The sequence below is a fragment of the Zootoca vivipara genome, chromosome 2 (assembly GCF_963506605.1).
Source record: "Zootoca vivipara chromosome 2, rZooViv1.1, whole genome shotgun sequence".
NCBI lineage: Eukaryota > Metazoa > Chordata > Lepidosauria > Squamata > Lacertidae > Zootoca > Zootoca vivipara.
Window position 1 is genome coordinate 83,067,232 of NC_083277.1, and position 22,860 is coordinate 83,090,091.

The 22,860-nt window shown below is 42.8% G+C and overlaps 1 protein-coding gene across 2 annotated transcripts in view; it reads right to left on the reverse strand.

The window, feature by feature from the left end:
* Positions 1-22,652, reverse strand: part of PRKACA (protein kinase cAMP-activated catalytic subunit alpha) — a 58,031-nt gene extending 35,379 nt beyond the window's left edge. Inside the window, exon 1 of one of the 2 annotated variants that reach the window (XM_035104841.2) lies at positions 22,535-22,652. In XM_035104841.2, coding sequence (XP_034960732.1) covers position 22,535 — 1 coding nt within the window. In that variant the 5' untranslated portion in view covers positions 22,536-22,652. Of the gene's footprint in view, positions 1-2,332; positions 9,500-22,534 lie in introns of those variants that run through there. The other variant, XM_035104839.2, reaches the window with a different exon arrangement.
* Positions 22,653-22,860: the final 208 nt, after the last annotated feature.

Sequence of the window (22,860 nt, forward strand, 5' to 3'; positions counted from 1 at the left end):
AGCAACAAAATGATCCCCTACTGTCTTACATTATACTGTTGAAATGAACTGCTCCAATTGGCTTGTCAATTTTGGAAACATTGGAGGAAATCGGAAGCACTTCACATTTCCCAAGTGCTCTGATCTTGAAATAAATAAAAAACCAAAAGAAGACAGAGCTGATGGCAGATGCACATTACAGGTAATGGCCTTGCTGTGTGTCAGATTGGGTGGATTGGCTGATGCAAAGGGACCAGCCCTGCAGTGATCTTCTGGTCTTCAGCAAGTCAGAGAGTTGTGCAGTGTTAGCTGGAGTTCTGGTTTATTATTTGCCTGGCTAAGAAGAGGCAGGGGGTTGTGTGGTGAGCACCCTTTCTTGAGCAGGCTGAACTCTGTCAAAAGCCTGGGGTTCCTCGCAAGAGGGTTCAAGGCAACTGAACATGAAAACTAATCAGCAGCTAGTGCAAATCATGTAGAATCAGCATTCATATACATTCATTATAGATTCAAAATGCCTTGCATTCTGGCTGCAACTGATTGAGGTTTCCAAACACTTTTGAAAGGCAGCCCCACATAAACAGTTACAGCACTGTCATCTGAAGGTCACTAGAGGAGGAGGAATGACTGTGGCAAGATTCCCCTGTGTCAGGGAGGATGATAGCTGTTGCACCTGGTGATACTGGGAAAAGGCACCCCTCACCACCTGCAGAAACAAGACCCAGATCAAGAAGCACCCCTAAACTGAGCACCTGCACTTTCACACTTTCCACCCAGAACAGGCTGCAAAACCAGTCTCATATCACATGGTCCAAGTACCAACAGTACCTCTTCTGTCTGAATTATGTTTCCCCTCATTGCACCCTATCCAGTCCATCACAGATATCAGACAGCAATTCAGCCTTTCAACTATCTTACAGGAACAAATGAAAATGAGAGAGAGGTGGCTGTCATCAGATACTGATGACTCCACAGCCAGAATTTACTAATGACCTCTGTCAGCAGTTTCATGTAGATGTTGAACAGAATCTACATGTGTATTGTATCTGCTAAATAGTTCCAAAATGTGCTGGTGGTGGTTTTGAACACTTTCCTTCATGTGCAACGCACTTAAATGCAGCATGGAGGAGGTGCCAATGCCAAAAGATTAAAGGGGCCAAAGAAGAATCTGGCATCAGATGTTCTACAAGCTTCTATTTTAGACCAAGCGGCATTGCCAAAACATTGTGACAGCTTTGTTTAAACATACTTGAGGATCCAAGAAAAGACTGCATTCACTCCCTTCTGCCTTAGATGAAGGAGTAACGTGTGGTCCAGACAGAACAATAGAAGGCCTAGCATCTATTTACAATCCATCACCCTAGAGGTAGACAACACCATGAATTAAGATACAGCCAGTGACAAAAATAGAATATGACATCACACCAAGTCAACAACAAAAGCTACAATCCTGACTGGTAGTGGCAGCAAAGAGGAAAAAGCAACAATCATCAGCCCATGACTTTCACTCACATCACTCTGTCAACCTCAGACTGAAATTCCCTATGTCAACAACTCTGACCACACATTTTAACCAAAACAGCTAAAGTGACAACATCAGTTGGAGAGGCCGGAGGAAAAACTGTCAAAATGGGAAGAAAGTTTTGAAACACACACGGGCAAAGAGAATTTGCTTCTTAATTATGACCTTTGCCAACAACTTCCAAAAAAAGTTGCAATTCTCCCCCCAAATTGTGGGAGAACATCCAGGAATGCTCCAGCTATCCTTTCTCTAGGTCAGGGATGGGGAACTTGTGCCCCGCCAATGTTACTAGACTACAACTCACTTCATCCCTTCCTATTGGTTATTTGGGCCAGGGTTGATAGAAGCAGAAGCCCAACAACTTGGGAGAGTTACAGGCTCCCCACCTCTACTCTGTGCAATAGACACTTGCAGAGTTAGAGCTTGTAAAGATGATTCAGCAGCATCAGGTTCCAACAGCTTCATAACAAATAGTAAGAAAGAGTGAGTTGCAGTGGGCTGTTGAGAACCAATGGGGCTCCCCTAAGGCCAAAATCAAAGCCACACACCAAGCAGCTGTGGCCTCACTAAAGTTGAGCACCCTACACTTTAGCTTAGCATGAGGAAAGAGGTAGTCAACAGTCATAGCCAAAATGGCTGTCAGAGCTAAGGCTACAGCCATTTGCGGGCTTCTCTGAAAAATATCAGAGCCCTATTTCAGACTCCTGTTCCAAACTCAACCACAAGCATACGCATGCACCAAGAGATACAGAACAGCAGCAGCTCTGGAGCAGAGCCTCGAGGGAACCCACCGATTCTGGCACCCCTGGAAACCGTGCTCCCTTGTCAACTCACTCTGCTCATTCCAGGCTGCCGTGTGCTCAGATTCATAGGCTGCCTCCCCAACGTTCGGTGCCCCCGAATCACTCCGTGGCCCCCAGTAAAAGATCCGCCCTGCCAGACTCTCCAGTTTCTGTAGCGCCGACATCTTACACCCTTTGTCCTTGCTGGAGTTTTGAGAGTTCACCTCAGCTCCATGGCTCATGTTTCTCTTTTATTTTATCACCGGTTCTTTTCCTCTGCCCCAGCTCTGCTCTCGGAGCAAACACAGCCAAGCAGCTCAGTCAGGATCCAGGAGGGCACTCTCTTCACTCATTGCTATTTACCAACAGGTAGGTGCAGCAGCACTGCTTTTCCTGTCCCACCACAGGAAGAGAGGGGTAAAGGCAGCAACTGGAGAACAGACACAGTCCCAGATTCAGCAGAGCTCTTAACATTCCCCTCCAAGTGATTCACACAGGCATTTGGCTTGAGCCGACTGCTCTCGACTTCCATCAAACCCACCTCCCTGGACCATAGCGTTCATGTCAGTTCAGCAACCAGTCCGGGGCAACCATCCATATCAGGTTTTCCCAAGCCCCCACGCTAAGGCTCAGAAAGGCTCCAAGACAGTTCATTCCATATTCTCTCTGTTTAGAAAGAAATACAGGGAGCCTGGTCACTTACACAGCTGATCAGAGGGTGAACAGCAGGCAGATTTGATTAATACAGAGGGAGGAAGGCCTGCCAGATCAGCAGTAGCAAGGGCTATGCAATGAGGCTTAAAATAGCTCACAAATTCTCCGAATCTCTTTTGTCCTCAGGGCTGAAGGTAGGGCAAATAAGAAAATTGTCAGGTAGGAAAGCCCTATTATCTTCCAAAACGGGATGATTCCTTAACAGAAAGAAGAAACAATTCAAGGAGAGAGGGAGACTGAGATAGACTCATAGAACTGTAGAGTTGGAAGGAACCAAGATGTTCAGATAACTTGATGAAACTAGAGCACGCCAAAGGAAACCTCTGATGCTGTAGATGGAATAAGACAAGGTGTGGCCCCCAAAACTCAAAAGTAGGAGCTCATTCAATCCCATATCTCCGTGGATGCTCAATCTGGAGATAGAAATCACTCTTTCTAAACACTAATACAACATTCCAAGTGTGAACATTCATTTGCAGAATGGCAGTCCTCATAACTTCTGGATTCTATTGCTAAGCAGCCCCCAAAAGCTCATATTCTCTGAATGAAGCAAAAGATTACTGCACAGTCCAGAGTGTGTGGATAAACATGGGAAGAGAAACCAGAAATCTTGCTTCTAAAACTTTGTCCTTCTCTCAAGGTTAAGAAGCCTTTCTTAAGCGAGGCCATCCAGAACAGAGAAGAATGGAGGTAAGGAAAAAGAAAGAAGAAAAAATGCAGGGCGATGTCTCCTCCTCATAGGACTGCTTGCCAAAGAGCTCTAAAACTATTAGATGTCACAGTGGACCTCCAAAGAACAACCAAGTCATAAGGGACAGGAAGGAGTTATTGCTTTAGCCCCCCAAAGCTACGCAGGATGTAAGCGACCAACCGGCCAACCAAGTGCATCCACAAAAAAAGCTGGGTCCAAAACTGGAAGCTGAATTCGGAGTCGCCTTCCCACATACTCTGAGGACTACTGGGTTCAGTTTCCATATCGCTATTTTCAGACGACAGCCTTGTTCTCAGCACAGATCCAGACTCAGGCTGCATAGTTCATTCTGCCTGTGCTGCAACTCTCCATTGTCCCTCAAAGCAGAGCTGGCTCTTGATTCAGAGACTGTCTGCAGGGCAAGCAGAGCAAGCAAAGTGGCAGGGTAGCTTGTGGTATTGTTTCAGGAAAAGCCCCAAAGGAACAGCCTTGAAGTGGGGGGAAGAAGAGAAGAGGCTGGGCATGGTGCCAGCTTTGTACGAAGTCCTTAAAGGAACAGGCTACCAACTTTGCATCTTCTGCACAAATGTTCAGCAAAACATGCACACAAAGGTTGTCCATGAGGAAACTGCACTCCTCCATTGTCCATTTCTCTCTGCTGAAACTGTTGAGATGCACCAGCTTAAGGACTGAAACTCTAAACTATTAACTAAGAATGCAAAGAGGATCCATTTGCTGCTCTGCATTTCATAAAGTTCAGAAAGCTTCTCCGCAGGCTAACACTTTATCATCATTCAGATCACAAAGCAAGAACATACCGTAGTCACTTCCTCTGAGAGCAGTCAGATTTGACTACTGCCAAAGACAGCTTACTGAACTAGGTAGACTAGTGATGCACCCAGGAAGAACAACTTCTCACATGGCTGGAAAACACTTCAAACTGAGTATTAAGCATGCCATTTCTGGAAATCCAAACAATTATTCCACACCCGACTTACAGAAAGACAAAAGTTCACAACTACTACCGTATTCATACTGCAAATCCGTTGGGTGTGTGTTAATGCAGATCTGCTACCAAGTAATACCATAGCATCTCTAGCAGAAAAACAAAGGCAATAATGAGACACTTCTTCACAGTACTACAATTCAGCTGAATCAATCCAGATCAAATACGTCAATGTGGTATGTAGCAGAAGTAGAGCGAACAATTTCCTTCCTAGACTGAATTGTAGGCAGTAGTAGAAACCAAGTACTTAGAGCGGGGTAGACCTACCGGTACTAACTGCAGACAAGTTGCCAGGTTTCCAAGCTCTCAAGAAGTTAGGAATTTGTAGCACAAAAACAAACAGGTGCTCACCTTTGAAGACACAAAAAGGGTTAAACATTGTGCAGGTGAGGCTTCATTAGATCAGGTGATTTATTTATTTATTTTTTGGTCATCCCAGGAGGCAAATCTCTGACGGTTCAGCACAAAAGCTTAAAATATTTTTTAATGAGCATGCTGGAATAAATGCAACCAGCCACAGAGGCAGAAAGCAATGGTTGTGTAAGACAAGGAATGGCACACCAAGAGGACAGGTGGAAGAGTCCTTGAGGTGCTCTGCCCTCCTCAGCAATTCCCTATAATTTCTGTGCCTCTGACTTAACAGGGTCAACACTAAAAGCAGACATGCAAGCTGCTGAGCAAGAGTCCAACCAGATGAAGAAGACCTAACTGGAAAGGCTACGTGAATGGACAGTTTGGGCTGACAGCAAGTGGTCTGTACAAGTAAATTCTGTACCCACAATACCTTTACCATAATATTGCTACATCCAAGCTCTAATCAGTTTTTGCCACATGTGAAGGGGAGAAAGGTGCTGTATCCTACCTCCAGGATCAGAGGTGGCACACCTCTGTATACCAGTTGATGGAGTGAACATATCCTGCCTCCTCCCAATATCTGGTACTGGATCTGGTTGTCCATGGTGGGAAACAAGATGCTAAATCATGCCAGCTTTTGATCTGATCCAGCAGGGCTCTTCTTATATCTTTAACTACTGGGGGGGTCAACCCCTGCCCCCCTCCAATTGGCAGAACTATTGTAGCATAATATAAACTACCAACTAAAGGACAATTAATGCCTTCTTAATTACACACATTTTGAAGCGCAAAGAGAACGTTTAGATGCTGGTAAAGATAGATGTGCCATTAAAATTAGGACCATACAAGATGCCTTTCACACAGTTAGCAATTGCATTAATGGCCTTTTTTTAAAAAGGAGCTTAGTAGGCACAGGGATTCAGTATGGATTGGCAGGAGAATAGGGAGCTTTAACCTCTTGCTGCTGCTGCAATCCTTATCTGAATTGGGAGTTCCACACCTGCCATTTGCAGTGGAAGAAAAGCTTCCAGATTACACTTGGGCAAGTCTTCAGTTGCTCAGAGGTGACCACTGGCAAGCAAAATTCAGGATACTAATTCATAGATCCTGAGCATGGGGTCAACTTGTCCTGGGGCAATGCATCTTAGGAACAAGCAAAATCAAACTGTTTGTTTCTTAGAAATGGAACAAGTCTTTATTTTGAAGTCTGAATATACCTCATCACTGTATATCTTTCAAATGTACCAAATTGATAGGTAATGGAACCAATTTTCTCATTACGTAAATGTACTTAGTGGCATCCTCTTCCAACTGCACCTACTGGACTGTCACAACACTTTTTAGAACTGGATCTCAGAACTTGCGAGTGAAATGGAGAAGCACCCCCCCCCCTTTTCAGAAAGGAAAGTGAATATTTGGGACTTGGGGATATTTCACTTTTCTTTCTTGGCACACTCTGCCAGCAGATTCTTTTGACAGAGCTCTTTCTGTTCTTTGCTACCTTACAATGAACCCAATTTCATATGTCAGATATTGGGAGTGTATAATCGGTTAAGCTGACTCCCTGGGAACTTGGGTCACCCTAATTGGCTGAAAGAATCATCTGGTACAATACAACTCCCTGCCATTCCAAGCAGCCTGGAATACTTCACTAAGAATGAAAGTGGTTAGAAACATAAAGTTCCAACACAGAAGCTACAAACGAAACACTGAGGAATGCTTCTCAGTTAAAGCACACCAGGCAATATTATTTAATTTGACATATTTAACACTGCCTCTTAACCCGAATGGTTCATAAGAGGGCTCACAATGTGTGAAAGTCAAACATTAAAACTACAGCAAAGAGCAATAGGTAGCAAATAAAAATCAGATAACAACCTGAATTAGTTAAAACAAAGATGGTTAGGGAAGCTGCATCTTTTAAGTTCTGCTAACAGACTGTGGTTAACTACTAGCCATTCCTTTCCCTACATTTCAGTAATTGCTGGTGGTGTAAACTGATGTAAATCAGTTAGGTGTCATATGTACTTTCATAAACAAGTCTTAAATCACACCTGAAAACTTTAATGAGAGAAAGGAAGGAGAATTGGTGAATAGTCTTTGTTTTTTAAACAAGTGCAATAAAGCATTGCAATAACGTTTTAAAAATGGCTTCTGAATTCAAAATTCCAAACCACTACCTAATAATGAGTTATGCTCACTGGAAAATATTGTTTAGAAACTATTGGCAGAGTCTTATCCTGATGTTTGCAGCATCAGCATATCAATGTTTAGAATGAGACATCAAGAGATATACCATCAAGCCAAAGAGCAATACTGTACTGTACTTTAGAATTGGAGCACCACACTTACAGAGTTCCATACCCGCAAATGTAACATGATATCAGGGTTTGCATAGTTAATGCAAGCTTGCCAGTAAGCCCACGCTACTCAAGAAAGCTAGGGCTTTGTCTGTATGAAGTCTCCAAACAGTTTTTATAAATGTCAGAATTTTAATTCCCCCCACCCCCCGTTTGCTGACAGCAATGTAATCAAGAGGTATTCTCTGCAAAATAAGGGCCTCTCAGACTCATCCAACACAAGGTACAGAACAATACTGAGCTACAACTATCCTGATAGGAGATCACAAAGGGTGGTGATCCCATTACACAGCTCCAACACAAAAAAGGCAAAACTTCACAGCAACATCATATTTTTTCCTCCCACAAGTCTGAACCCCACAATGAGGATATCACATATTCTCATGCACGTTTTCCACGGTCAGGCTGGACAAGTTGATTTCATTCTCAATACAGCTGGCAGGTATAAAGCATAAAATAGTAGTATTGTCAACCAGCAGTTAAATTCACCAATGCTGTCCATCCTTATGACTGTTCCCTGTTCCAAAATGCTGAACCCAGCATACCAGTCTAAAGCAAGAGTGAGGGACTACAACTCCCATCTTAGCCAACCACAGGTCATGCTGACTGCAGCAGATGGGAGTGAGAGTCCAACAAAAGCTGGTAGACCAGAAATCAACTTGGCCTAAAGACTTTGTGTAACAAAACAGTATGGCTCAGTGCAATATGGTGACCTCTACACAATAAGTACAAGTCAGAATAAGCTGCACCTTAGGAACTCACACATCTACATGTAATAGGGCCTGGTTGTATATTGTTTTCACAACGTGTATATACACACCATGTCCCCCCCCTCCTTCCTACAAGTAGTGCTTTAGGTATCAAGAAGAGCAAGAAAAGACATGGTCATTATGTTTGCTGGCTGATCAGCTGAAATCCATTCCTCTCTCAAAGTGGCTCCTTGCTCTGTGAACAGGATTGCAAAGGAGAGAATGAAGATACCAATATAGCTCTTGCAACAATCTGTTGGGATTTGAGAGTGATCCTTCTTTGCAGCCTCAACCTTACATGGCTTTGGAAAGTTTATCTAGATGTAAACTGGAAGATTTATCTACATGTTAAGGATTTCTCATTGCATCAAGCAGGTTTACTTCCAAAGTACACATTGTTAGGATCTGACTGTTTGCCATATTTTAGCACCTCTCTACACATAATGCATTGCTAATGAGTGTTCCACTTTCTGAAACCTTATTCCCTTATATGTACTTCACACCCTCTCTCACCATATAGCTGTAAAGCCACAGGTTTGCTCTCAAGAGGCCCATGTATGTGCTAAGAGCTTTGCAAAAATGAGATCTCCGACAACATGACTATTTTCTGGCATAGTAACACATATTACAACTCCAACATTAGCACTTCCACACATTTTACCACACTGAAGCAACTTCTGAGATCACCGGCGTCTCCTATGCTCATGTCTTTTGTGATTAATGCAGAAACAGATAAGGTATCGTCAACCATTTTCCAAACCAAGTAATAACTGAACAAAGAGCACAGAGCACAAACGGTACACTTTGCCAACAATTACAAGTGACATACACACCCCATGGTTTTTCTCATTAATTGGTAACAAGAGATGCTCGAATCAGACATTCTGAAACTGGCAAACCAATCAGCATTATACCATCTTTAGAAACCATGTGCAACACCCCCCTCTGGTGGCTGGACCACAGGGAATGGTGCTGGGCCACATCTCTCTCTCTCAAAACTATTTTCTGTAGCCAAGTGTCCCTTGAACTTTTCCATTCATCTGAAGTACTTCGCAGATGGTGGATCAGATCACGAACTGGAAGCAGCACAGTTGGAATTAAGTAATGCTTCTCAACCTGTTACCTCTCAACCTATGCTAAAAAGAATAAAGAGTAAGCACTGAAGGGTGCATAAAGCCTTCCACTCAGCACTCTATTCATACGTTGGCTGTTGGAAGCTGAATGCACACCAAGCCAAGCAATACAGCTGTATCACAAGGTACCCATTCATTTGAAGTGAACCCCGGTGAGTCTGCTTCTGAAAGCAAACAAGTACATCACATGGAAAGTTACATGAGTGGGTCACATATACCGTCTTTCCCCCTTTTTAAGACACCGTCTTATAACTTTTTTTCCTCAAAAAAACACAGGGTGGCTTACTTTCGGTGGGATGTCTTATTTTTTTTATTACCGGTACAGTTTTTACAGCTCAGGGCGCTGGCTCAGGGCGATGCTCGGTTCTCTTGAGTGCTCGGCGCTGCAGCAGCCACTGGTTCCGGGTGGCGGGGCAGCAGGCATCCTAGGCCGGGCCAGGCGCTCCGCCTGCCGCTGCAAGGCGCTCCAAGCTCCTTGGCCAGGCCAGGCAAGGAAGAAGCAATGAGCCCAGCGGTGGCGACAAGCACAGAAGCGGCAGGGCGGCGATGGACGAGAAGGCGGAGCGCGGGGATGCAGCCAGCAAGGCGGGAGCGCGATCAGCTGTTAAGCGGAGCTCTTGGAGCGCCACTTCAGAGCTGATCGCGCTCCTGCAGTGCCAGCTGCATGGAGTGACTCTGTGAGTGGAGGTGCCTGTGGGGGTTGGTTTCCGCGGAGCGGAAGTATGGCTTATTTTGGGGGTATGTCTTATATTTCTCAAATGCTTAAAAACCCTGCCATGGCTTACTTTCTGACTACGTATTAAAAAAGGGGAAACAGGGTACTCTACTGCAGTTAAGCCTGTAAAAGCCAAATTCAGTTAGCTGGTGACTCTTCCATGTAATGATCATCTGCTCCAAAGTATGACTGACTGGTGACCCCAGTTAAAGATTTTCAGTATGGCCCTGATGCTGAACAAAATTGAGAATTGTGCTTGTGTCATCTTTTGGGTTCTCTCCCGGCCATTAAAATAAAATAAAAATCCACACTGCACAACCATAGTAAAGGAGCTGAGATTAAGATGTATAACAAAAAGAAAAAAACTTATGAAAGTCTGACTTTCCAGAAGTTTTCTACCTTTATATAGTTTTGTTTGCTTTGTTTTTTCTTTGCACACACCCTAAACAAAACTCACTAGAAGATAAAATAGATTCCTTTTTCAAGAGTAACAGCACTTTCCCTATTTTCACCGTTTGCATCTTAAACGATCTTCTCCTTCATTTATATAACCTTCACGCCTTCCCAAGATTCCCAGTCCAGTCTGCCAAAGACACCACAAACATTATTTTCCATTCTAGAAAAGCCTAATTCTACATTACGCAGAGCTCAAACTTCACAGCCTACTTCTGCATAGCACCAGAGTACTACTTTCCCTATATGGAGAATTAGCAAAGTATTCTATGCTTAACATAAGAAATAATAATAATAATTTTTTTATTTAAACCCCACCCTCCCCAGTCAAAACCGGGCTCAGGGCGGCTGACACCAATAAAATTACAATAAAACATAAAAGAAAGAAAAATGATTAATTAAAATACAGATTAAAATACAATTTAAATTTAAAATTTTTCAATGCAGCCTCGTTTTAAAATGGCCAAAATCAAAATCATAAGAGAGGAGAACATAGGGGTCAGACTGGGTCCAGGCCAAAGGCCAGGCGGAAAAGCTCCGTCTTGCAGGCCCTGCGGAAAGATGTCAAATCCCGCAGAGCCCTGGTCTCCTGTGAGAGAGCGTTCCACCAAGTCGGGGCCAGTACTGAAAAGGCCCTGGCCCTAGTTGAGACCAATCTAACCACCTTATGGCTCGGGATCTCCAAAATGTTGTTATTTGTGGACCTTAAGGTTCTCCGCAGGGCATACCAGGAGAGGCGGTCCCGTAGGTACAAGGGTCCTAAGCCGCATAGGGCTTTAAAGGTCAAAACCAGCACCTTAAATCTGATCCTGTACTCCACCGGGAGCCAGTGCAGCTGGTAAAGCACTGGATTAATGTGGTCCCATGGCAGGGACCCCGTAAGAAGCCTCGCCGCAGAATTCTGCACCTGCTGGAGTTTCTGGGTCAGCTTCAAGGGCAGCCCTGCGTAAAGCGAGTTACAATAATCAAGCCTGGAGGTGACCGTCGCATGGATCACTGTGGCCAGATCAGGGTGAGAAAAGTAAGGGACCAACTGCTTAATACGGCGGAGACGGAAAAATGCCACCTTAGCTGTGGCTGCAACCTGCGCCTCCATGGAAAGGGAGGCGTTAAAGGTTACACCCAAGCTCTTGACAGAAGCCGCTGGCACTAATTGAGCCCCCGCAAGAGATGGGAGTTGGCCCCCCAACCCCATGTCATCCCAACACAGCCAGAAGACCCCTGTCTTCGAAGGATTTAACTTCAGCTGGCTCCCACATAGCCAGAAAAACTGAACATCTCCAGTTCCCTCCAATTATTAGAAAAGGCATCCCTCTCAACAGCATTTTATCTATAACACACCTACCTCTTTGTAGCATCTCAATATGAAGTTTGGGTTTCAATCAGCACATTAATGTATAATCACAATTTAATCAATAAGCTCCAGGACCATCAACCAGCCCTAACAAATAACGCTCTCTCTTAATAATTCACCATAGGAATCCAAAGTGTGGACGTTCCCTCTGTTAGCCACTTGCCACGCTCCACTCTAAACCACAGTAACCACAGATTTTTAGGGCCTTGTACAAACTGTCCTAACAGAAATAAAAATCCTCTCCCTTAAGGAACGTAAACCTGCATTACTACTAGTTCTGACCTGCCACAGTGCAAACCTGCAAGAAGCCAAGACAGGGAAAGGTAACCTGATGGGATTAAGTTAGACCAAACAGCATGTTATAATCAAAGGGCCTACCTTTTCTTAAATTAGCCTGCAGAAGCCAGATGGTAGAGCTAAATACACCAAAGCCATTCTTCACCTTCCCAAGTCCCTCAATTGGGCACAAACGGAAGCCACCTCACATTAAGAGTGGGAAATATCTCTACCATTGTATTTTAATATTTTACCATTGTATTTTAATATTTTGTTGGAAACTGCCCAGAGTGGCTGGGGAAACCCAGCCAGATGGGCGGGGTATAAATAATAAATAGAAAATAATAATAAATAATAATAATAATAGTAATAAATAATAATAATAATTACTTCTCAGCTCCACCAATCCTGTCACATTACCCTCCCTCCCCTGCAGTGAAGACCGGGGCTACCCGTCCCTAGACAAAGCCACAACACACCCTCCTTGGACCCCTAAGAGGGCTGGCATCATAGACTCTGAGCCTCTTCTCCTCCCCTGGCTACCCAGCCTATTACTCCCCCTCACCTCCGACCTCCATCTTGCCAGTCTGGAATATGGCTTCTCTTCACCTACGGCTCCCCAGAAGGCCCAATCCATACTACCGCTTTGCCAGCTCTCTGGGAGACCGGCTCCAAGGGGCAGAGAGAGGGGTGGGGTGAAGCAGCCCACTAAAAAGACCTAAAGCCAGACCCTGTAAAGAACAAGAGTAAGGATCAAACCCTTCCGAGGCCCAGGAGCCTGCCTTTGGCACATACTTTTAAGAAACACGAGCAGAGCACATCAGGCCCCGGGCCTGCCTGGTCTGATCTCCAGTGATCTCCTGTAGAACTAGGAGGGCGTGGCCAGAACAGAACCCTCAGCGCACAGGCCTGCTGCCCCGCAGCCGATTGGCTGTTTTGCTTCGTTCAAGTTTGTATAACAAATCAAAACTAGGTGACCGAACAGAGTTATATTTAATAATAATAATAATTTATTATTCATACCCTGTCCATCTGGCTGGGTTTCCCCAGCCACTCTGGGCAGCTCCCAACAGAATATTAAAAACACGATAAAAGACCAAACACTAAAAACTTCCCTAAACAGGGCTGCCTTCAGAAGTCTTTTAAAATTCAGAAAATTGTTTATTTCCTTGGCATCTGATGAGAGGGTGTTCGCCACTACCAAGAAGGCGCTCTTGCCTGGTTCCCTGTAACCTTACTTCTTGCAGTGAAGGCCCTCGGAGCTGGACCTCAGTGTCTGGGCTGAACGATGGGGGCTGAGACGCTCCTTCAGGTATACTTCAGTTATAATGGCCCTCAGTACTCCCCAACCTCACTAGCTTCCGGGGAGTGGAGTAGGGGGACTAGGCTAGTCCCCTAAATGTTCCCGGTAAATTAGAGTATTAAAGCATTAAAGCCTGGCGCCGCCTCCTCAAAGCCCAGGAGGGTTCTGCCCCCCATTCGCCCTCACAAGCTGGTGCTTGTGACCAAAAGTGTTCCCCTACAAAAAAAATAGCACTGCACGCCACTGCTTCCGTGTTTAGAATTCATGTCTTTATAAAACTTATTCTTCTTTTAGTTTTTCTCTACACGATTCTCTTACGTTGTTCCATCAGGGTAGTGTGGGAGCATCCATCTACAGCAAGATCATCTTCTCCAACTGAAGTACAAAGAAGTATGCATGGCCACAACACCCAGTTTTGTAGAGATGCAGTGGATAACACTATTTTGTACTCTTTTCACTAGTGTAGGAAATAAATGGCCACCAGATGGCACAAAATGCATCCATTTTTTTCCTTTTCGTTCAGCACCGTTAAACTACCGGTATATGTTATTGTGTCAGCTATACCTAACTGCCATGTTATGTGTGGGCAATGGGCAGTGTAGTGTAATGGTTAGAATGTCCAGGCTACAGAAATCCAAGTTCAAACCCCCATTCAGCCATGAAGCACTAACCTTGGGTTAGTGACCAAGTTGTTGTGAAGATAACGGCAAGGGCTGGGTAAAGATGAAAGGACTATGTACATTGTTTTGAGCTCCTTAGAGAAGTAGAATATAAATGTAATAAATAAATACAACTGCAAAGCTCTTAATGGGGGTAGATTGCTGACAATATATTACATCTGTTTGCCATTGTGCTTCTAAGCACACATCAAAGTATATTTTTGATATTTAAAGCCCTGAGCCAAAGTTATCAGAGGCATACCACCACTATTATGTCCTTGGGGACACTGGAAAAGCAATGCTTAACAGTTCCCTTGTTTGTTGCGGTAGGATGAGGAACACTATTCCTAGGGAATGCATTTAACGAACTCTTGCATCAGCTTTCAAAAGTATAATGTTTAAGATCTCAATTTTTAGGAGGGTGTCTGGGTTAGTGGCATGTCCAATGGTTGCATTTTCTCTTTGCTCTTAATTATTTGTGTTTTCTTTTACTTGTTTATAAATTCTGTCAACTGAAATGACCTTTGAAGTCTAAACAAGCAAGGCTAAAAGCTGCTAAATAAATAGCGAACACACAAGACTGGGTACTGTATTTGTATTTTCCAATCTTCCATGTACGAGAAATTCATCAGGAAAGAGCCAAAACCCAATCACTGCATCGTGCTACAATAAGGCCCTGGCCTGTAAATCTTATCTAACCTGATCAATACAATTATTAGCCATTACTCCTTTGCAAAAACGTTACAAGTGGAATGGCTCACAACACAATCCCACACTTGAACCACAGGGCAACAGAAGGTTACACTTCAAATTAGTTCTCCTAACTAGAATTGCCAGAAAACATTCCACAGGCCAGGCGTTGATAGTCTTAAATGTATCATGGCTGAAGAACGTGCCTGATCTGGTCTGTGGATGCCCAAACCACTCTCCTATTCCTGCCAAAACTACAAATGCACTAATTTGTAATACTCCCTCACTTATCCACCAAGGTTTACAGCATGCTACAAGTTAGCAAGAGGCAGTAGTCACTCAAGCCAGCTTGTCATTGTCATTTAGACAGCTTCCGTCTCCATTTAAACATAATGGGGTTCTCTTGAACAGTATATCCAATCAGGTCACGATCACAGCAGCACTTTCTCCCCTTGTGCTTCCCAACAAACAGTATTGAGAAGCACATCACCTCTGACATGTGAGATTATACCCAGCCACCATGACCAGGAGCCTTAAAGTTGGTGGCCATCACTTTTGTGACAGCATGTAGTTTAACTATGCCCTCTCCCTCCTGCTGCCAGAAGGAAATCTGCAAATGAAGCAGAAGTGGTGAGATAGGGAGAGGAAGTTTCTTTGTTTTTGCAATATTGGGGGGGGGGTGATCCAGTTGTGAGGGGTTGGGTGTGGGAGAGGTGTAAAACGAGAGGGTTGGCAATGGGGTCGGGGTTATACAGTTTATAAATCCTGCTTCTGATTTGGGATATGTTTTTGGTCTTTGTGCTACTAGCTTCATGCTCCCTTTCTCCTGAGTTGACTGCCTAAAAGACACGCTTGACTCTTCCACTGCCTCCATGCCAAGCTCTTTTTCTCTTTTCCCCAGGCATGGACATCCTGTTGCCTTGTGGTCTTGGTGCAGAGGGAGCGTCCATCAAATTTCCACAATCTGTATCTATCTGTAGACTGATCTAGCAGTACGATGTGGAGAAATTTGATAGAGAAGTTTTCCTCCCCTTCATAAAAATAGAACTAGATGCTGAATGTTGGAAGTGCCAGGGTACACAAAAGGAATTATATCTTCATTAAAAACACAGGAATGCTGCCAGAAACACGTGCTGACTACCCTACTCAGGAGAATGAAGTGGGCAGCACTTTGCTTTTAAGATGCTTCAAGCAACTTAAGAGCTGGCTAATATCTAAATGCTATGTATTATGAAGTATTCACACGCTAGAAGAAGTGTGAAATCATCCCTGGATTCTACAAAGGAACGTACAAAAGGTTGCTCAGCGTTCATACTCCAGTTTGTTAAGGCAGTAAATTACTCTTTAAACACATTTTAAACCAGCCATCTTGATTGCAAAGAAGAGTGGATTTTTTACATTGATCAATGAGTGCTTACAGGTGCAGCAGGGCCCCAATTCATGATGTCAGCAATTTGAATTCTGACTTACGGGGTTATAGTAGTTTCTTGAAGATCATCCATGATCTACACAGGATGGACACATTGTTTGAAACAGCTACATGCACCTATGCACATGGCAAGGAACGGCCTTGGTTGACTCCTCAGGTGTGTACATGCTATGTAACAGATGCTTAGACACTTCAAAGTTATGTAGCAAAAGTTCCACCACTTGAACCTTTACTCTGTGAGGTATGAAGTGTTCCCAACACTGTGCTACTCATACAAATGAACAGTTGTTGCTTCCTTATTAGCCTTTACCTACCATACCACCTCTTCACAGAAAATAACCACCCTTGGCACAAAACTTTCAAAGTCCATTATTGGCTTTGTAAGTTCAGGTTTGACCTCGTTTTACCCAAAGTTCCTGCTAGTTTACTCTGATCTTTAATAGAGCTCCAATTTCTCATCTTAATCATCGGTGCGAGCTCACACTTTTAACCTACCAAGAACCCTAAAACATCTGGGATCCCATGCACATCAAACCCTTCCTTGAAGACTGCGTCAGTCACATAACTGGGAGAACCTAATGAGGAGAGTAAGAACTGCTGGGGCCTGTTCGCAACCTTGGAAGAACGGAGTGCCAATTACATGGGCAAGGAAATAGTTTCATATTTTTAGAGTGTACACAGATAAAGGTTTCTTACATTTTCCTCTCCTGTCTGCATCTTCTGAAGAAACTTCTTACGGTAATCACAGCTTACTCCTAACTCCTTTCCCAAACTCCAGGGAGTTCTTTTGCTACTTGCTGCGATTACAACCAGCAGTGAATTTGATTTCTTGGCTGATCTTAAATTATCTCTGGTTTTATAATTTGTTTTATTGTCACTTGAAGGTTGCAGCAGGCCCTGGAGGCCCTTTTGAGGGTGAGAAGACATATAAGGAAACAAAATTTAACCACAAAACCAATGCATATTCTCTTAGTTTTAGTATGTTTACAGGGACTCTGTGTTCACATTCTTCACCCAAACTGCAGGCTTCCTAGAAGCAAAAGAATTTTTTTAAAAATAATAATAATCAGATGAGTACATGCTGATAGGGTTTTTTTCACTGGGTCAGAAGCCCCAACTCCTTCCACTTTATATACAGTAGAGAAATCATAGGCAAATCATATCACTTTCACAAAAGCCAAGAGTCACAGATCTGCAGAGTGAGATGAACCAACTCAATTTCTAATACCAGCTAGATTTTAAGCCTTTGCCAACCTGGTGCCCTCCAGATGTTTAGGGCTACAATTCACAACAGCTTCTGCCAGTATAGCAAATGCTGGAAGCTATAGTTTGAAATATCTAGCGGGCACCAGGTTGGAAAAAAAAGCTGCTTTAAACAACTAAGCTGTCCATCATCAGTTCTGCCTTTGGTGTAGGTAGTTATGCGGAACGAACAGGAAAGCGCAGCTTTTAAACGGGGGCTTAGATTTTCCGAAACTTGACATTAAGGAACCTACTTTTAATATAGTTCCATCAGTGTTGATGGCAATGAACAGAATAATGAGCAGAACATAGATCCCAGCCGCAAGGAACTTACTGCCTAACAGAAAGATGAGAGAGTGATGGAAGAGGAAACCTACCTTTAACTGTGGACACAGCTGCTTGTCCCCAGTGCCTGCCCTGGAGGCCCCTTGGAACAGCATAGCAGACTCAGGAGGAAGTGGGAATTTACAAAAAATAAATAAATCACCTCACCCCCTTTCTGGTCAGATAAAGCAGACTCCTCTGTTGCCCCAGAGGCTGAACTGGATACAACCGTTTATTGGAAGCTCAGATGATCTGTGTCTGCCACCATTCTCCAGCAGAAATGTTTTTGAATCACAATTACTATTATCTGTGTTAACAGAACGCACCAAAAACATATGGATTTGTTTTTGGGGAAACTAAGATTCAGTTAGGTAGCAGTGTTGGTCTGACGCAGTCGAAATAAAAAATTAAAAAATAGGCCAGTAGCACCTTAGAGACCAACTAAGTTTGTTCTGCATATAAGCTTTCGTGTGTCTGCACACTTCTTCAGATACCAAGAAGTGTCCATGCACACAAAAGCTTATACCCAGAACAAACTTAGTTGGTCTCTAAAGTGCTACTGGACTATTTTTTAAGATGCAACTGAAAGAGTTCAGTTTAGCAATCCATGGTTCCCCATACATTTCATTTATATTTACTTACCATACCAATAGTGTGTCAGCCACAGCTTTGATACCTATATAGCCACATTTTCTTTGAGAAAAAATTGACAAGCATTTTGGACCAGAATACCTCAAGGAGTGTCTGCTCCTGTAAGTAACCCCTATTGCACTCCAATCCACATTTGAGAGCCTTCTCAGGAAGCTAAGTCAACTCACGTTTGGCAGGTGGCTACAAACAGCAGGGCCTACTGTATTTGCATTTTTTCCAGATCTGTTGGCTAGCCTATTAAAATCTTTTTATCATTTGCACCAAATGATTAATTCAGATAGGTGAAGCTGACCGGAACTGGGGTCCAACAATATATGGATGGCACACCTAAGGCACCTCTGTTTTAAACAGACAGTTGCAGAGCTGGAAAGGACCTCCATGTAATGTTGCACAATCCCTACTCAGTCACAAAGTTGCCTGGGCTTGGCACTGCCTCTCAACTTAAACCTACCTCACAGGGTTGTTGTGAGGACAAACTGAGAAGGGGAAGAACCATGTACTCCACATTGAACTTATTGAAGGAAAGGTAGGATGTAGTAGTTGTTATCTAGTTTCAACTTTAAAACCGCCAATGAAAGAGAATCACAATAATTAAGTCGTCATGTTTTTTTTTGTTTTTTTTACAAAGGCTACATAAATACAAGAATTGTTCTCCTTCTGAGTTCATTGGAGTAGGCAGGAAGTTTACTTGATCCATCTATCTTCCAGAAATTCCATGATAGACATTTTACACAGAGCCTAACAGCCAAGCCACAGGAACCTGGATGTCCAATTTAATAAAAAGAAACAGTGCTTCTATTAAGTGCACTTCACATAAAAGCTTCACATACATTATATTGGATTGTTTAATTAAAGATGTGCTCTGTTTAATTGAAGTCATGCTTTGTTTTCCTTTTTAATCCTGCCAAAAATGAGAGCTGGGAGTAAAATTATCAGCACAGTTTCTTTGTGGATCAAACAACAAATCTGCAAAGAGGTTCCATGCATCAGCAATAGAGGCACAGGTCTAATGTTGCGTCTGCTCCTCAGATCTGTTGAAAGCAACAAAAGGGGACAGATTGGACTAGAAAACTGCAAGGCAGCCCACCTCCAACTGCTGCACATATACCAGGAGAGCTGCAGGCAGAAAGGCAGATGCAAGTATTCCTTCAAAGTCCCACAACTTAAACCTTACTGCTTGGATATCATGTGGATAGTGTGCTAAAGTTCCTATTTAACAATTAATAATTACTATTGTTCCCTTTTAAATTTCTTTCAGTTGCTAACTGGATTATTCTCTGCAGAGTATAATGGTCCACAGAGCATATGGCCCACAAGCCAGTGTTCAGAAGCCTTCAAGTTTTTTTACCTAATGGAGCTCATATAATGCATGCTGTTACTTGAGAAAATAGCCTTTGTAATATTTTATAACTGCCAATAAATCATTTGTTGCAAAGGCTAGGAAATAGCTTTTTGACTAGATGACAACTAAGGGATTGGATCTTCTGGACAGAATCCAGAAGGGACCTACAACTAATTAGAAACACAAATTTTCCCCCTTGGTACCCACTCTTGAAAAAAGAGCATTTTAGAGCTTGTATCTGAACTTTCACCAGTTTCCTTAAGAAATGCCTTTATTGAGCTGCATTTCCAAGTGATGCCCACCACAGTCTTGGATGGCGACTACAACAAGGTCTTGTATACAGACTTTGTATTTATGGTCAGGTGGGAGACATCACTTATTATCTGTTAGCCTGCCCCTTATATAGAGGAGATGGCTTTCTGAAACCTTTGTTCACACAAGCAAGCAGGCCCACACAGTTGTTTCTTTTAAATGACATAACATACATAATGGCCCTCTATACACTGGCTGCAAAATTAAAATAAAATTAAAAATCAGGAAAAATGAGTTAAGATAAAATTGCTATAAATTGTGGTGGTGGTTCAGAGGTGTAATCTGAAATAAAGCTGGATTTGTGTTTGTTGGTGTATCTGGGAACTTGTCTTTCTTATGTTAGGGATGCTGGTAAATTGGATTTTTAAAAGGCAAAGTAATATTAGAATTAGAGCTCTCAGAGAGATACAAGGGAAACTGTGTGTTTCAGGAACTTGGCAGTCCTTTTGTATTATGAATATATGTTCTGTATTATTGCATTAAAACTATAATGGGCTTTGGGTACAACCATCAATTTATTAGATGACATGCATGCATGTATGTTAAATCTGATGATCAGGCTAAAGTTTTGAAGGATGTTTAGAATTCAATCACAACTACTCAAGACAATTTTAAGGAAAGTGTCCTTAAATTTTCCCTATCTTGACTTAAACTCCACTTCTAAGTACCATGATCACAATAGAAGGGCAAGGTATAAATTTACCTAAATAAAAAATAACTTAAGAGTCTATGCATGTCCTGAGATTCCACATACTCAAATATGGTGCAGTATATTTGGATTGCTGATAAATCCACGTTTTAAATATATAACAGTAGGTTTCAGTCCTTCAGAGTTAATATTTACAAATGCGTTTTTGAAGCCATCATCGAAGCCATGTACAAGTACCTATAAATCTAGCACTTCATGTTACCCTATGTCACTCATTTACCTGTGCTTCCCAAAATATTAATTTGCACAACTTATTTTTAATACACAATGTTGAGTTTTCTTGCTTAGGCAATAGCTATCTTTGTGGTTAATAAAAACAGTATCAATCAGGCTTCTGATGTTCAGGAAGTCCAAAATATTGGTCCATCTCATTCTTAGTACAGAGTCCCTAAATTCCTGGATACTATTTGTTTTTTAATGTATTTTTTATTAAAGGTTTCTTGGTTTACAAAAGTACCAGCACCTGTATGTGCAATGTCTCTTTTTTCAAGTTACATTTTCTACAGATCAGTTTCATTTGTTGCGACATTAGTGTTACATTAGGAAGAAAAGGGGGTAAGAGGTGGAGCGGGCCATGGAGGGTGGGGGTGGGTTGCGATGTTTCTATTTAACTTAATGTATGTGTGGGGTTTTGTGTCAGCGTCGCTTGTGCAGGTTCTCTTTACTATTTGCTTGTGTTCCTCTGGTGGTGAGAGAGGTTGGGGTTGCCCTAGGGTGTGGTTGTTTGTTTGTGATTGGCTGTGGTGAACTTTGTTTTCATGTATGAGTGGGGTGGGGTGGATGTTTTTGGATCAGGTTAGCCATATTGATTCGTAGGCTGTTGGTGGATTTTTGTCGTTGTCTTGTTGGGCAAATCCTGGATACTGTTAACAGCTGACAATGAATGAAGTGCTGAGAACAACGAATACGTTAAAACACTGTAAGGCAGTGATGTTTTCCTTGCTAATACACTTGCTTTCCTCTTTCTACAGGGATCATTACAAGCCACAGATATAATCCTGCCATACAGCTACTAAGTGTAATAATCTCTTTGGGAAAGGGTTAGCCTCAGTCTAAACAGTAATGGGATTTTGATCACAGAGTAAAAAAAGCTGGGAAGGGAAGAGAGTAATAATGGGCAAGAAGTCAAGGTTCCTGAATCCTATCCACAACTCTGGGAAGGGATTTAGGAGTACATGCTGGGACAAGAACATGGAGCAGAAGTCTGAGAGCTCTCTTATTCCAGGAGATAACCTTCTGTGCCAAACCCTGGCACTTCCCTTTGCCATTTTCATACATTTCCCCCCTATACTTTCTCTCTTTTGAGGGAGCTTTTAAGGATGGACAATTCCATGTTCAAAGAATAGTACTAGCACCTAGAAATCTTGAGTCCTGCAGTGTAACTTTGTTTCACATTTTTTATCTGTAACTGAGCCCAAGCCAGCTGTTAAAGATGCTGGTATAAAAATAAGGTTATGAGATGCATTAGTCCTAAAGAAACATGACCTGAATTCTCCAAAGCAGAAGAAAAGGCATAGTTTTGCACACCCACTGCTTGTATGCAATGTGCCAGGTAAAACTCATAGACTTAATTGAACAGGCTTGCATGCCACATGCTCCCAAAGAAGACATGTAAAATGAAAGAACCCCAAAGGGGTTTTAAATAGTTTTCATGAGGTCCTATTCCAGCATTAATTCTTTGACTCTTCTGCAAGTCTGCTGCGGCTACAAAATCCTGCCTTCCACTTCCTCGAAAGCAATCCAAGCAGACCTCTCTGTTTTCCATCTAGGTACGCTCTACACACATACTTCCTGCTTTGTTGCTAGTCTTTCCATCTGAGGCCCTGCCTGACCAGTTTGCAGTTCCATTCTGCAGCTTCCTTTGGGGGGGTGGGGCGTAGAGGACACATCCGTCTGTCTCTGCTGAATTAAGTAGCCTTCCATTTGTGTTTTAACAGGGCGAGCTGTCTATTGAACAGGAACCTGTCATACCTGCCTAAAAGCAATAGCAAAGTGTTAGCTTCATTGCACATACTGTATTCGGTACCAGCCACTGTTAACTAAGCAGCCTCAGATAAAAGAGAAAATGCTACGCTTCGTATTTAAATCTGTTTGATATATTTGGGGAGGATAAC